At 40.1% G+C, this 14,474-nt stretch overlaps 1 protein-coding gene across 2 annotated transcripts in view; it reads left to right on the top strand.

Annotated features, from left to right (window-relative positions):
• NKAIN2 (sodium/potassium transporting ATPase interacting 2) overlaps positions 1 to 2,213 on the top strand; it is a 1,047,208-nt gene extending 1,044,995 nt beyond the window's left edge. For both annotated transcript variants that reach the window (XM_066373336.1, XM_066373337.1), the window contains one exon: positions 1,077 to 2,213. Coding sequence is in view for 1 of the 2 variants with exons in the window: in XM_066373337.1 (XP_066229434.1) it covers positions 1,077 to 1,086 (10 nt within the window). In the remaining variant the exon portion in view is untranslated. The remainder of the gene's footprint in view (positions 1 to 1,076) is intronic.
• The last annotated feature ends 12,261 nt before the right edge of the window (positions 2,214 to 14,474 follow it).

Raw genomic sequence — 14,474 nt, 5'->3', positions numbered from 1 at the left:
CCCTTTTCTGTGTTTCTGACGTCACATTATGCGGTGTTGAATGAAGAAGGACTTTTTTCAATTTGTAGACCTCAAAATCAATCACTGGACAGCCACTGTCTACGCAAATCCTGTGAAACAACAAAGCTGACGCACCCATAAACCTAATCCCCTGCTGAGCAGCGGAGACCTGAGCATCTCCTATATCTTTATCCTGCAGGGTGTACCTTCTCCTGTCAGCTTGCCATAAATAAGCCTCATAAAGGAAAGAGTAATTTAACATCATGGGCCAGTTCAAGCACCCTGACAGTATTATATAGCAACTGGAAGTAAAAGCTGTTCCTTAGAAGGAGAGCAAATGCTTAAAAGCAATGTGCAATTTTAGCTGAGGGGCTTCCATTGTCCCCAGCAAATCTTCTGTGGCAGAGAACCCAGACAGAGCTTTGAAAATACGGCCTAATATACTTCCATTCACAGCCGCGTGTCCCTCCTGCAGTCGATGAATAGACATTCCTCTTTTTATTTCATGTGTTACATTTGGTAAATGTTCTTGGGTTATAATTCTTCAGATTATCTATAATCCATCTAAAAAAATCCATTATTTTTTTTCTTACACTTTGGTAAACCTCTATGAAACCAACAGCGGCTATGAAGTTGCTGCACAGTAGTAACATTCCCCTGTCCTAAGGTTGATTTTGTAACAAAGTAGCTGCTTGACTAGCACCCACCCATGTGCCTTAAAAAGCAGGGTCTGGTGGGTGAGTGAGTCCCACCATCTATGAGGCAACATTTGAAAACATGGCATTCTTTCTGGCAGTCTAGTTGTGTAGCAATACATATTCATTTTATTTGTCCCCAGAAATGGATTTTAAATTACCGTAAGCCTCTCTATCCAGGAGGTTGCACTGAAAAAAAAAGGAAAGGAGAGGGAAATTGTCTATTTAAAGCACAATTGCAATTGGGCTTCGACTTTATTTTTTCTCCCTCGAGTTGTGTCACCTCAAGTTGTGTCAGAGAGGCACAAAAAGGTGCTGAGGTTTCCCCCTTGGTTAAAAACATTCTCTCTCTCTCTGTCTCTGTCTCTGTCTCTCTCCCAGGTCGAAATAATACAGATGGCTTCATAATATCAGCTCCTGGACCTTACAAAACACTTGTTTCGCAGTGGCCTCCTGCATTTTATGAAGAGCAAGAAGCAACTGAGTTTAAATATATATATACATATATATACATATTAACGAAACAAACACAAAGCCTCACATGCACTGGAACACCACACACACAAACAGTCACACACATACTGAGGCATACACCCATTCTACTTGGCCTCCTCTTTCTAACTGAACCAAATATGCCGGCCACGCCCATCCTGGATTTCCTGAAAGCAGGCTCCTTTCTCCCAGGCCTTTGGTGAGTTCAGAAGGAGACCTGTTGGTGCCCTCTGCTGGCCGCCACTCACTCCTCTGCAGCTCCGCCAGAGGGCCTCTGCGAGCTGTGAAGGCATCCAGGGCACAGTAGCTCCAGAGTCCTGTCTTCTGCACTCCATACATCTTGATAGCACCATGACTGTGTGGGGAACACAATTGCAAAAACAAATACAGCGAAACATGCCACGAGGACCTTGTAACCCAAGTCTGAAATGGCAGGTCGTATGCCCTAAAGGCTGTACCATTCATACTTGCCTTAACCCACCTAAGTTGTGCGCCCGAGAATCTCAGTGCAGACATCCCCAAGTCACTTCCTTTAGGCCAACACACTGCTATTAATTCCGAATGAGCTCGAGTCTGTATGTTTTATGTCAAGAAACGAGACTGAAGAGCCCGGCAGCTCCAGTGCGTCTGTGGACGAAAACTGCCAGCTGTCAGCCAAGTGCTTTACCACTGCGCCTCCACAGTGGCCAAAAAGGGACGAGTAACAGTAATAACAACAGTTAATAGTTGTCAACTTTATAATTCTTAAATACGGTCTCCTGTTGGGGTTGGGTGGAACAAAGTAAAACTTAATAATCTACTAAAGTCGTTAATCTACTGGAAGCAGAAAGCAGAAATGGCGTAACTCACTGATTTTATTTATTGCACTCTAGGTGCTTTTATAAGAATCTACAAATGTCTTTTACTAACACAGGAACAGTTGTGGATTTCTATCAACAGAGGCCAACTGAATATGTATTAGCTATGTTTACTCTTTTATATCTAATTCAAATCGAAGACCCTACATAGGTGAGCTTTTTTTCCTAACTTCAGCGTATGAGATTATTTTCGGGGTGGGTGGGGAGGGAGCAATAGTTATCTTGGTGAAATATTTGAGATCTCTGTGTGGTGATTGGGGGGATCCATTGTGTGTTAGAGTGTATTTTAATCCTCCTGTGTTATTGTGGCAGAAAAACTGTGCTGTTAACGTAGTTGGCAACAAGATGCCTTTGGAAACTTAATAGTAGGTCAATGTGTTTATGGAATATTCAAAATTTCTAGGAAATTTTGTTCTATGTATTCAAGCATTATTTGGTTTCCATTAGGGGAAAACATAATTAGCTCAGGCTTGTCAGGAATTCAGATGAGTCATGTTTTTTCTTGGATCCACCTGAGACATTAAGAACAACTTTTTAAACAAATATTCCATCTTTAAATGCAGTGAAATTCAGACTGGAAGAGTTATACATTGGCATGAAGCAACTTTTTCTCTTGGTTTCTATGAAGTTTCAGTTATTGGGTTAACCTACTTTGGAACTTGTCTCATCCAGAACTACATAAACCAGTCCCGTTACTGTGTTGCATGGGTAGCTATGATATACACACATACACATTTGAAAATGACAAAGGAACAAAGGTTACTATTGGAACATAAACTATTTTTTAAAAAGGTTCCAGCACTTGTGCTTAAATTTTCTCAGTGGCTTGTATATGTTTGTCCATCCATACATGTGTAAAACATATAATTAACAAACATGTCAGTGAAACCTCATCTAATGATTTTATAGTGACATGCATGTTTAATAGAGAAAAATATTTACCAATGTTATAGTCCTTTGATTCTTAAAAGATAAATATTACACATGCCAGAAACTACTCTAATGTAACTATTACTGTGACTATTAAAATGAGGTTTCACTGTACATTCAGACTGTGATCAGATCCCGCCGTCTAAGACATGTGTATGGAAAGGAATTGAAATGCACAGAGAATGAGTCTTCACATTCCTGCTTTAAGTTGCAGCCAAGTTACCACCTAATCACTACCATCATCACCACCAAAATTTTCAAAAACAGTTGTTGACTACTAAAAAGTAATCAGTGGACAGGTCGTTTTTTTGGGAGCAGTGAGCACAGTAGTGTGATTATATCTGGGAAAACATCTTAAGTTGTACAGCTGTATCCTCCTCAAAATCTGGTGAAGAATGCTATTTTTCTAGGCTGAGCTTTTGTTACAAACCTAATATTCAGAAGGCAAGAGTTACAATCCTGATGTGTCTTTTCTTTTCCTTTGCGTTGGTTAATTCTGAATGTATTTTTAACAGAGTGATTTTTTTGACTTACTAGTGTAATTTGCATTTTAAAAATAAATGGAAAAACAATTAAGTGTCCGAGCCGTCCCTGAAAGGCCCTGCTCCTTCTCACAGAGCACCTGGGTATGTCACTGACAGGAAAACCCCATGAAACTTACAGGTACTGCCGATGCCTCACATGCCGTGCAGGGATGCATCCAATGTAAAAGGAAAATGCCGGGTCATATAGGTAATATGTACTCTCATTATCTCCTGTCGATAAGGGTTTTTTTGTTTTTTGACTTTTTTATTTTTTTGGTTTTGTTTTGTTCTTTGTTTGTTTGTGACAAGACTGCCTAGACTTTCCAAATAGACTTGCCATCATTTGGAAAGCACCCCCCCCCCTTCTATCTGGAATTTAGAGTTAGCATCAGGCTATTATCTAACAGAGATGTTAGACCATTATATCAAAAACCTTTGGCCTGACCTGTGGTGGCGCAGTGGATAAAGCGTCGACCTGGAAATGCTGAGGTTGCCGGTTCAAAACCCTGGGCTTGCCTGGTCAAGGCACATATGGGAGTTGATGTTTCCAGCTCCTCCCCACCTTTTCTCTCTGTCTCTCTCTCTCCTTTTCTCCCTCCTCTCTAAAATGAAAAAAAAATTTTTTTTAAAGAAATATTAAAAAAAAACCTTTGGTTAACATAGGTAGAATTTTGTTTTGTTTTGTTTTGTTTTGTACACAAATAATTTGAAATTACTTAAAGTGCTCATTTGATGAGATAGTCTTTGATGGCAACTAAAGTGAAGCGTGTTGGGCAACGTAAGTGGTTAGGAAACATGAACTCCCAGCTTTTGTGTTTGTACAACAGTGATGTTAGCTGAGGTTCCTGCATGACAGGAAGCAGCAGACTCAGGCTGCTGGTGGGGTCTGTCCTTTCTCTGATTGTACACAGACACTCACCAGCCACCAGAAACCAAAGTGCCAAGCTGATTGAAAACAAGGGAAGCTTTGAGGCAGCATTCCCGGAAGCTGAAGCTCAGCCTTCACGTGACTTCTCGGCCACATGGCAAGAGCCTTGTCGAGACCAACCCTGTCTTTCGTTTTGCTCCCTGTGTGAAAGCACGCTGATGTGGGGCCAGTGAAGGAGGTGTGGATGAGTGACAGGTTGTTTCACATGGTGAGCTCAAGTGCACATGACATCTCAGTTGAATATAGAGTCAAAAGTTAATAGAGCAACTATACATATACAGTGATACCTCGGTTTTCGTCAATAATCAGTTTGAAAACAAGGGCGAAATCCAAAACCGACGAACACCAAGGCAATTATTTCCATATGAATCAATGTACATCCAACTAATTCGTTCTAGACACTCCCAAATACATACCAAAAACATTTTATTTAAAATAAATATAGTGTTTAATACTAAAAATAATAAGAAATTAATATAAAATGAATATAAAAGACTAATGTAAAAAATAAATGAACATTTAACATGGCATTTACCTTTCTGAAGACTCTTGGCTTATGGAAGATAGCAAGGAGGGGAGAGAGAGGTGCAGATATCATTGTTTGGAAGGGGAATCCGCCTCCATAAGGACCTTAGGTGTCAAGGCACTATCTGGGGTCACTTCCCTTCTTGGTCTTTTGGCACTGGGACCAGCTTCTGAGTCAGTGGACCCATGTCGCACAAGAAAGCTGTCCAAAGAGGTCTGTTTCTGCTGCCTCTTTAAGATTTGCCTAAAATGGGGCAAGACATTACATATCATTAAACAAGTTGCACACATGGCCTGCAACAGCTTTGTCTGGGTGATTTTTTTCCACAAACCCTTGTACCTTGCTCCACATGGAGAAGATGTCCTTAATCTCTGAAGAAGGCACATTCTCCTCTGTCTCTTCCTCCTTATCCGAAGCAACTTCTTCATCTGCTGTCTGTTGCGCTTCTAGGTGAAGGTCTTGCAGCTCTTCAGTGGTGAGTTCTTCACTGAGGTCATCCCCAACTCTTCCACATCCTCACCACTCACCTCCAAAACCGTGGACTTCCTCAGATCAACAACTGACTGCACCACATGTGTAAGGTCATCAGGGGAAGGCTCCAACCCTTCAAAATCTCTCTCATGCACACATCTTGGCCAAAAGTTCTTCCAGGCAGAGTTCATCGTCCTGGATATCACTCATGGCCAAGCCTTAGCTACAAGGCTAATGCAGTTGAGAATGTTGAAATTTTTTCCCAGAACTCTCTTTAAGGACAATTCTGTATCTGATGTCACCTCAAAGCACCTTTGAAACACTGCTTTTGTGTACAGTTTCTTGAAATTTGAAATGATATTCTGGCCCATGGGCTGGATGAGTGGTGTGGTATTAGGGGGCAAGAACTTCACTGTGATAAAACTGAACGCCTCCAACAATGTGTCTTCCAAGCCTGGAGGATGTGCAGGAGCACTGTCCATTACCAGGAGGCACTTAAGGGGCAACTGATTATCCTAGAGGTATTTTTTCACACTCGGGCCAAACACTTCATTCACCTATTCAGTGAAAATTGGCCTTGTGACCCATGCTTTCTTGTTTGCCCTCCACATCACACACAATTTACTTTTAATCACATTGTTTCTGCTGAACACTCTAGGAGTTTCTGAATGGTACCCCGGTAAGGGCTTCACTTTACCATCACCACTAGCATTACCAAACAAAAGAGTTAGCCTATCTCTCTTAGGCTTATGTCCTGGCAGTGCCTTTCCCTGCTGTGTAAGGAGTGTCCTCTTTGGTATTTTCTTCCAAAATACCTTCATTACTGTTGAAGACTTGTTGGGAGATGAATCCTTCAGCCTCTACGTAATCTTTGAATTTGGACACAAATTTTTCGGCCCCAGATGTGTCTGAACTTGCACCTTCACTGTGCCTACTAACACTGTGTATGCCAGTGCACCTCTTGAATTTTTCGAACCAGCCTCTGCTGGCCTTAAAATCACTAAGTACACTAGCACTCGTCCCAGGCATTTTCTTAATGAGGTCGGCATTCAACAGTCTGGTCTTTTCACATATGATGGCCTCTGAAACAGAATCGCCATCTAACTGTTTTTAATTGTTCCAAATTAATTAATAACTGTTCGACATCTTCAATTGTTTGCAACCTCTGTTTTGTTAGTACATTCACACCTTTTGCTACATTAGCCTCCTTTATTGTTCCCTTTTTCACCATAATGGAACTTATTGTGGATGGTGACTTCCTGTACATGTGGCTGATTTCAGCAATCTTGAAGCCACTCTCATATTTTTCAGTGATTTCCTTCTTGAACTCAATCATGTTCCTGGCCTTCTTCTTAGAAGGGCTGCTGGTCTGGAAACTTTCTCTGGTCCCATGATGGAGCTAAAAGGAAAGGGTTAACTTATTAGCAAGGAAAACACTTAACAGAGACAATGAGATTTGAGCTTATGTGATTTTATCTTATGTGCATTACGTACATTTTGAAACTGAAAAACGCAAAATAAACACATTACACTGAATACTGTGTACGCAGTAATCACTTACATGTAATTGTAGTATTAGCACTCACAATCAATAACAAAAGCACAAAAACACTGGAAAGCAATGGAACTGTTTGACTAGACACGCAAGACGATGCTCACACAATGCTCAACACCACCATACTGAGCAGAACGTGTGGGTCGCCCTTTGTTTTTGCAAAATTAGCAGCGAGGTCATATGGGCACGTCGATGAAATTCGAGGCAACTGACAAAAACCGAGACATTTTTCAGGGGTGGTGGGGGGAAAAATCAATGAAAACCAAAACCGATGATAACTGAAGTCAATGAAAACTGAGGTATTACTGTACCCTAAAGAAAAGACTCTATCTTCAGAAGTTCTTAATTGACTAGTGTGTGCATTTGGTAAAAATACTACCAATATCTTTACTTGATAACTACTAAAAACCAATCTCCGATATAGCAAAGTAAATATGTCACATTCCACCGTGCTCTAACAGGTTGACCGTTTACACTCAAAAATACAAATTCCTTTTAAATAGGACACACTGTGGGACAAACCTTTGAAGCCCAAACCATTTGCTATAAAGACAATAAACTAAGGCCCATAGAGATTAAGAAATTACTCAAGATTACCATGTATCTTGAAAATGCAAGTAACTCACTATTTTACCACAAATCCCAGAATATGTATACTCTGGTCAGAATAAAATAAAAAAATCCCTAACTATCTACTGACCCTAGACTCTGTAAATCAGAATGAACCCTGATAAAGAAAACCCTAAGATAGTATAAGATCATAAAATGCTTCTGAGTTATTGTGCACTAGGTTCAGCATAGTCTCAATGTTAAATATATTTTGTTACAGTTATTTTAAAAACCTATAGCTTATACCCATATGTTCTATGTTAAACAACTAATTTTGTTCAGTTTCATGATTAGAAATTTTTCTATTATTTCTTTTATAACACACTTATGAATAGCTAATATTAGAGACATTAAGATTACTTAAACTGTCCCATCTTGAATACTTCCTGTGATTGTCAGGATAATTCTTTCTTTGGTAAAAATTTTGGGACTCAACACTAGTACTCAAGGAAGCTTTGATATTAAGATCTTTACATCGTAAAAAAGAAGAAAAGGAAGCCCCATTCATGCTCCTCACAGGAGAATCTTTGCTTAGTATTCATGTTCAATCCTCTTTGCATTGAACTACATTTAACTTCCACCTCCTCAAGAAAGGAAAGAACAAAATCTGCGATTAGTATGTTCAATTTTGAAAAATACTAGTATCTTGAAATAATCACCTCTGAGATAAGAATCTCTAAGACATTTAGATTCTCTGTCTTTTCAACAAAAATTTGAACTCGATAACACGTTCATTCAGGGGCCTCATTTACCACCGAAATCTGCACAAGTCTCATGAGTTAAGACTGCCAGAGAAAACAAAGAAAACAAAAGTGAGTTTCTTTTAAAAGGGAAAAAAGTGGATCTTTATATATTCTCTAGAATTATAGAGACATTTTTTTTTAATCCCTAAACATTATGGGGTTTAGCAGCAAATGAGTTTACAGTGTTGATGGTTCATGAAAGTTGATTTCAGTAAGATAAATTCAGAGAGGAAAATTCTTTTATAAGCCACATATGGATGCTCTGACACAATCTAAATTGTTATTAAAATTTATGTAAGGCTTCCCTGTAATGAGAGCACAGCGTTGTGGCACCTTAATAATAAAACAGGTATATTTCTTAACCTCTCATTCTACCCTCAAATGAATTTAAGCTATAACAGCAATGGAATAAAACAACTCTCCAAAAGATTGCAAATTGATGCTGTCACCCCAAGGATGATGGATTGATTCAATTAATCAGTAAGTCTTTTCTAAGAGTCCTTCAGGGAGTTATTTACCAGAGGCATACCCTGTTTATTTCTCTCCCGTGCGCCTGTCATTTTTCTTCATTATTCCTCTAGTTTTGCTCGTTATATCCTTTGGGGATACGTTGATCTCCATGTGCAGAGAGGTTTTGCACACAGCTGTGTAGACATAAATCTTCCAAGCCTCAAACCGTGGGCCACCTGAACACCTGTGCCCCCTGTCATTGTTATCTCAGGCTGAGCCAGACTCAGGGTGAAGTCGGGCAAGTGGGCACTGAGTTACAAATGGTAAGTCACTGGGAAAGTATCACACTGAGTGAAGACTATGAAAGCTCCTCCACCGGTAAGGATGTAACAGCCTTGTGCTCCACGCACTCAGGAACAAGCCTTCCCATCTCCAAAAGCAGGTAGGCAGGGAAGAGTCAGAGGCCGGCCTGAGAGGGTGGGGCCTATGCTTACGATTGATGGAAAAACAAAACATATTGGGTGATCATGTTGTTTTGAGCGATGAAAGGGAGATATTCTTAGACAAGAAATATTTCTATTTCTAGTGCACAATCATCTGTCAGTTCAAGTTGTAAAGAGTAGAGATTCTGAAAGCTGTCTGGCAAACCTCAAGGGTAGATCTTGCTGTCAGGGTTGACTACAGGATTTGTGGGGCCCTGTGCAGAATGACAGTGTAAGCCTCCTATTCAAAGAGTACCCTTGTTAACAGTTTTAAAATATAAAGGATTTTCCTTGAAAAATATTTTATCTTCAAGCAATATAAATGGATATGATATGTCCTGCTTGAATATATCAGAACTGGTTTTTTAATAATTTTTAATTTGGAGAAGACTCTTCCTGCTGATGCAACTGTTACTGGAGCTATGAAGAATAGTTTATAAATAATGACAACAATGGGATACATTTCTCATACATGACTTTGAAATATAAATAAATTTTTGTCATTTGAGTTCATGGTTCACAGAACATTTTTTTCTCAAAGGATTGAAATCTTCATAAAAGTCTGAATTTAATTTTAAATAAAAATTATACAGCAGCATTTTAGGGTTTTCTCTGCCATGTCCTGTAACTTGCAGAGGTTGTTCAAGAAGCCAGAATGGCTTCGTGGTTTCTATATAATTGAAAACACCTACTTATGTATTCTATTACTGTATCTTGAATTACAGGAAAAGTAAGTTTAAAATTGTCTTTCTTGGTGCTAATTTGCTCATCTGAAGCATCATATGAAAATAGAATTGTTTTCAGTTTACTGCTAATGCTACAACCTTTTAGTTTCATTTCTATTTGTAAGCCTGTGTTATATTTGTTTTACAATGTTGCAGTAGTTTTCAAAACTATATACGCTAAACTCTGAATAATTCTAATAACTCTATTAACTTTGATATACTCTATTGTAATGTCCATGTGTATACATTATCCTACAACAATTTACTGACAAAGTTTACTGCCTGAACACCAGTAATTTCTGTCCCGGCACTGAGCCGGAGTTAACATTTGTGTGTTCGCTGCAGGGACTGGCCCTCTTGGGGAATGAGTGGACAGGCTGACCTCCCACCATTCCCAGGGCTGCCCACAGCCCCTGCTTTCCCCACAGGTACAGCTGCCACTTCCACTGCTTCTGCTGCTGCCGCCACTGTCACGACTGCCAATCTGATCCCAGATCTCTGTCAGCCCAGTGGCTCCTCCAACTGCCCTGGAGCAAACCAGGCCAATTGCTCCGCATGCCGCACGCTGTGCCCAGAGGGATGGGCTGCTGTCATTGGGTTCCTATGCCAGATCACAAACAGTCACACAGGCTGTCACTCCAGGGCAGCTCCCCTGCTCACCACATGTTCGAAAATAATATGTTAAGAATTTCACAAAGACAGTAGTAGAGGATTAACCCAAACACCAGACTTCTCTGTGCGTGGGGACCACTGTGTGATGCCACATATCACGTATTCATGAAGCTAGCCCTGCTTGCTACAGAAGCCAAGGATTAAAAAAAAGTCTTTTGTTCTCTACCCTTGTTAAGCCAAGTTCGGAGGGACCCAAAACATTGAAGACAGGAACAAGGTCCGTCGTTTATACATCAAAGCTTTATTGTCTAGCTTGGCCAAGCAGCGGCAACTCCAACAGAAATCTGAAGGAAAAGCACGCGCCGGCCCTTTGTTCTACTTAGTTTTTATAGTTTTGTAAGTGGGAAGTACAGAAGCAAAAATTGCAATTAGGAGCTCCTTACCACTATTGGTTATAGTCATATGTCCTTTAACATGATAGGACCACATTCAATTGGCAAGCCATACATCCTTTTGGGGAAAACAAAGTTTACAAGCCAACATAATGGTAGAAAGATGTCTCTTTACATATTAAAAGGCATTCCTATATTATCTAGTGTTCATCTGCTATCTCTCTGTCCTGAGTCACACGTGTTAACCACACGCATTTACATAGAAGAGGTAGTTTCGGTGGGGACAAATGCCCGCAAATGGCTTATTGCTATGAGAAAAGGTTTATTTTGGCTTTTCTCTCCCTGCACCTGACTAGCCATTCACCCTTTTCCCCATAGGCATGGTGGAATGTCTGGGGATCCATGTTTTCCTCCCTTTTGCATTTATAATACAATGCCAAGGGCCATCCTGACTATGCCAATCACACAGTACAGAGACTATTCTCACAATTTCTCTGCACACCTTAACCCAAATTAATAAAATGTTCTCCAAGCCTCTTAAAATATTAATATTAATTCTGTAGCCTTTGGTACTTTATAACACCTGCGGGTGAAATGGCTCAGTGGCTCCTCACCCTCACTCCAAACTTAGCCCCATTTTGATACCAGAATAAAAATCACTGTGTTAAGTTTCCTATTGCTGCTGAAACAAATTACCCCAATGTGGTGATTGAAAGCAACATACATTTATGAAGATAATCTTATGGAAATAAAGAGTCCAAAATGGGCTTCGCTCAGCTAAATTTAAAGTTCTCAGCAGGATTTTGTTCTTTCTGGAGGCTCCAGAGGAGAATCTATTTCTTTGCCTTTTCTGGATTCTGGAGGCCGCCTGCATTCCTTGGCCAGAGGCCCTTTTGTGGATCTTCAAACTCAGAAGTGCTGCATCTTCAAACCTCTCACTCTGTGACCTGCAATTTCACTCTCCTCCTATCCCTCTCTCTGACACTGACACTTTTATCTCCATCATATAGGGACCCTAGGACAATACTGGACAATTTCCTCATCTCAAAATCCTTAAATTAATTACATCTGCAAAAGGGACTACCAATATTCCTTTGTTGTGTAAGATAACATACACATAGGTTTCAAGGATTCAGACATGGACAGGTTTGGAAGGCCATTAATTACTTTATACACCGTAGTCGCCTAAGTCTCTGTAGGCACTACCCACACACTCTGGTGTGAGACGGTGCTCCTGAGAGTCAGCATTCCAAATTGCTGGTGTATCATATCACATATACGATATTTACAAAATCTTTAAAGAGTTCAGAGAAGTACAGTATGTCCGTAAAGCCATGGTGCACTTTTGACTGGTCACAGAAAAGCAACAAAAGACAATAGAAATGTGAAATCTGCACCAAATAAAAGGAAAACCCTTCCAGTTTCTGTAGGATGATGTGGCAGCATGTGCACATGTGCAGATGATGATGTAACACCGTGTATACAGTGGAGCAGCCCATGGGCATGTCAGACGAGATGTGGGCGGTACAGAAGAAAGTTCAGTGTGTTCTGTGGCTCGCTAAATTTGAATCCGTGACCAAAGTGCAACGTGAATAGTGAATATCGGAGTGTTTATAACGAAGCGCCACCACATAGGAATAACATTACTCAGTGGGATAAGCAGTTGAAGGAAAGCGGCAGTTTGGTGGAGAAACCCCGTTCTGGTAGGCCATCAGTCAGTGACGAGTCTGTAGAGGCTATACGGGATAGCTCCCTAAGGAGCCCTAAAAAGTCTGTGCGTGAGCCCACATCGAACTGCACTGAATAGGTATGAAACTGGGAGAGTTTTCCTTTTATTTGGTGCAGATTTCACATTTCTATCGTCTTTTGTTGCTTTCCTGTGACAGGTCAAAAGTGCACCATGACTTTACGGACACACTGTACTTAAATGAACATCAAATCTTCTGCTTTCTAACAATAAGAGAATCCAGGAGTCCTAAGTGAGGACAGAATCTTAAAGGTGAGCTAGTCACCTCCTTCTTTTCACATAAGAAATGCTGTGTCTTACTTAGGCCGAGGTACCCAAGAATGTCAGAGCCACAGTGAGGCTCTTGGGCCACTGCCCTTTCCACCGCATCATATTGTTGCTAATAATTGGTAAAATCCAACTCATTTTTAATAAATCCTTTCTAAAGACTGAGTGTGGCTGAAAAAAAAGTCTCTAGAATGGATTAGCTGCTATCTATCTACTTCTGAAATTTTTAAAGGTGTTTTCTATAATATATAACATCCATTTGGACTCGCATCAACTTAAGAAAGTATGAAATTTCACAAAAGTATGAAATTTTACACACATGCATAATATAAATTGACTTAAATATTCAGTAACTAAAAATAATATATGCACAAATTTAAAAAATAAATATTACAGAAACTTATAAAATGACAAATAAGTCACCCACTCACACATTTACTCTATTCCCTCTCCTATTTCATGTGTGTCCTTCCAGAAAAGAACACTGGTTATATAAGAGCACATGTACATAATGTTCCTTGTATGATTTTTAAAAATGTCTATACGGGACAAGGTGGGCAAGTGGTTAAGGCGATGGACTGCTAAAAATGTCTAGAAATGAAACTTTGCACATACTGCACTTTATTTTGTTCACTTACTAATTTATCTATGCCCCTCTCCCTCACTTTTCTCCAAGATGCAGGGTGTACCCCATTATATGGAGCACCATAATTTATCAGCTACTCCCCTACTGAAAAACTTTAGATGGATTTAAGGGTTTTTTGTGCACATTTTTTTAAGTTACAAAGGGCTTTTTAAATTTTTATTTTCTTAATATATTCCAGAATAAGTAATATAAGCACTTAGTTCAAAAGCAAAAAGCTTTCTCTGGCCCTGGCCAGTTGGCTCAGTGGTAGAGCATCTGCCCAATGTGTGGATGTCCCAGGTTCGATTCCCAGTCAGGGTACACAGAAGAGCCCATCTGTTTCTCCACCTCTCTCTCTCTCTCTCTCTCTCTCTCTCTCTCTCTCTCTCCTCTCTCTCTCTCTTCCTCTCCTGCAGCCATGGCTTGATTGGAGCAAGTTGGCCCAGGCGCTGAAGATGGCTCCATGGCCTCTGCCTCAGGCACTAAGAAGAGCTCAGTTGCTGAGCAACCAAGCAATGCCCCAGATGGGCAGAGCATTGCCCCCTAGTGGGCTTGCCAGGTGGATCCTGGTTGGGTTGCATGTGAAAGTCTGCCTCTCTGCCTCTCCTCTTCTCACTGAATAAAAAATAAATAAATTTAAGCTCAAAAGCTCTCTCTCATACCCATCTTTTGACACCCAATTTCTCTTTTTAAAGGTAGCAGCAATTTCTCTTTTTAAAGGTAGCAGTAGTTACACACCTTGCTTTTTTCATTCTCTTTTTTATCTTGTTTCATTTATCCTCTCAAATAGAATGTAAACTCCTTTAGGGTAGAGATTTTTACCTGTTTTACTTATTTATTTATC

The sequence above is a fragment of the Saccopteryx leptura genome, chromosome 3 (genome assembly GCF_036850995.1).
Source record: "Saccopteryx leptura isolate mSacLep1 chromosome 3, mSacLep1_pri_phased_curated, whole genome shotgun sequence".
Lineage (NCBI taxonomy): Eukaryota > Metazoa > Chordata > Mammalia > Chiroptera > Emballonuridae > Saccopteryx > Saccopteryx leptura.
This window is presented reverse-complemented; position numbering and strand designations above follow the sequence as displayed.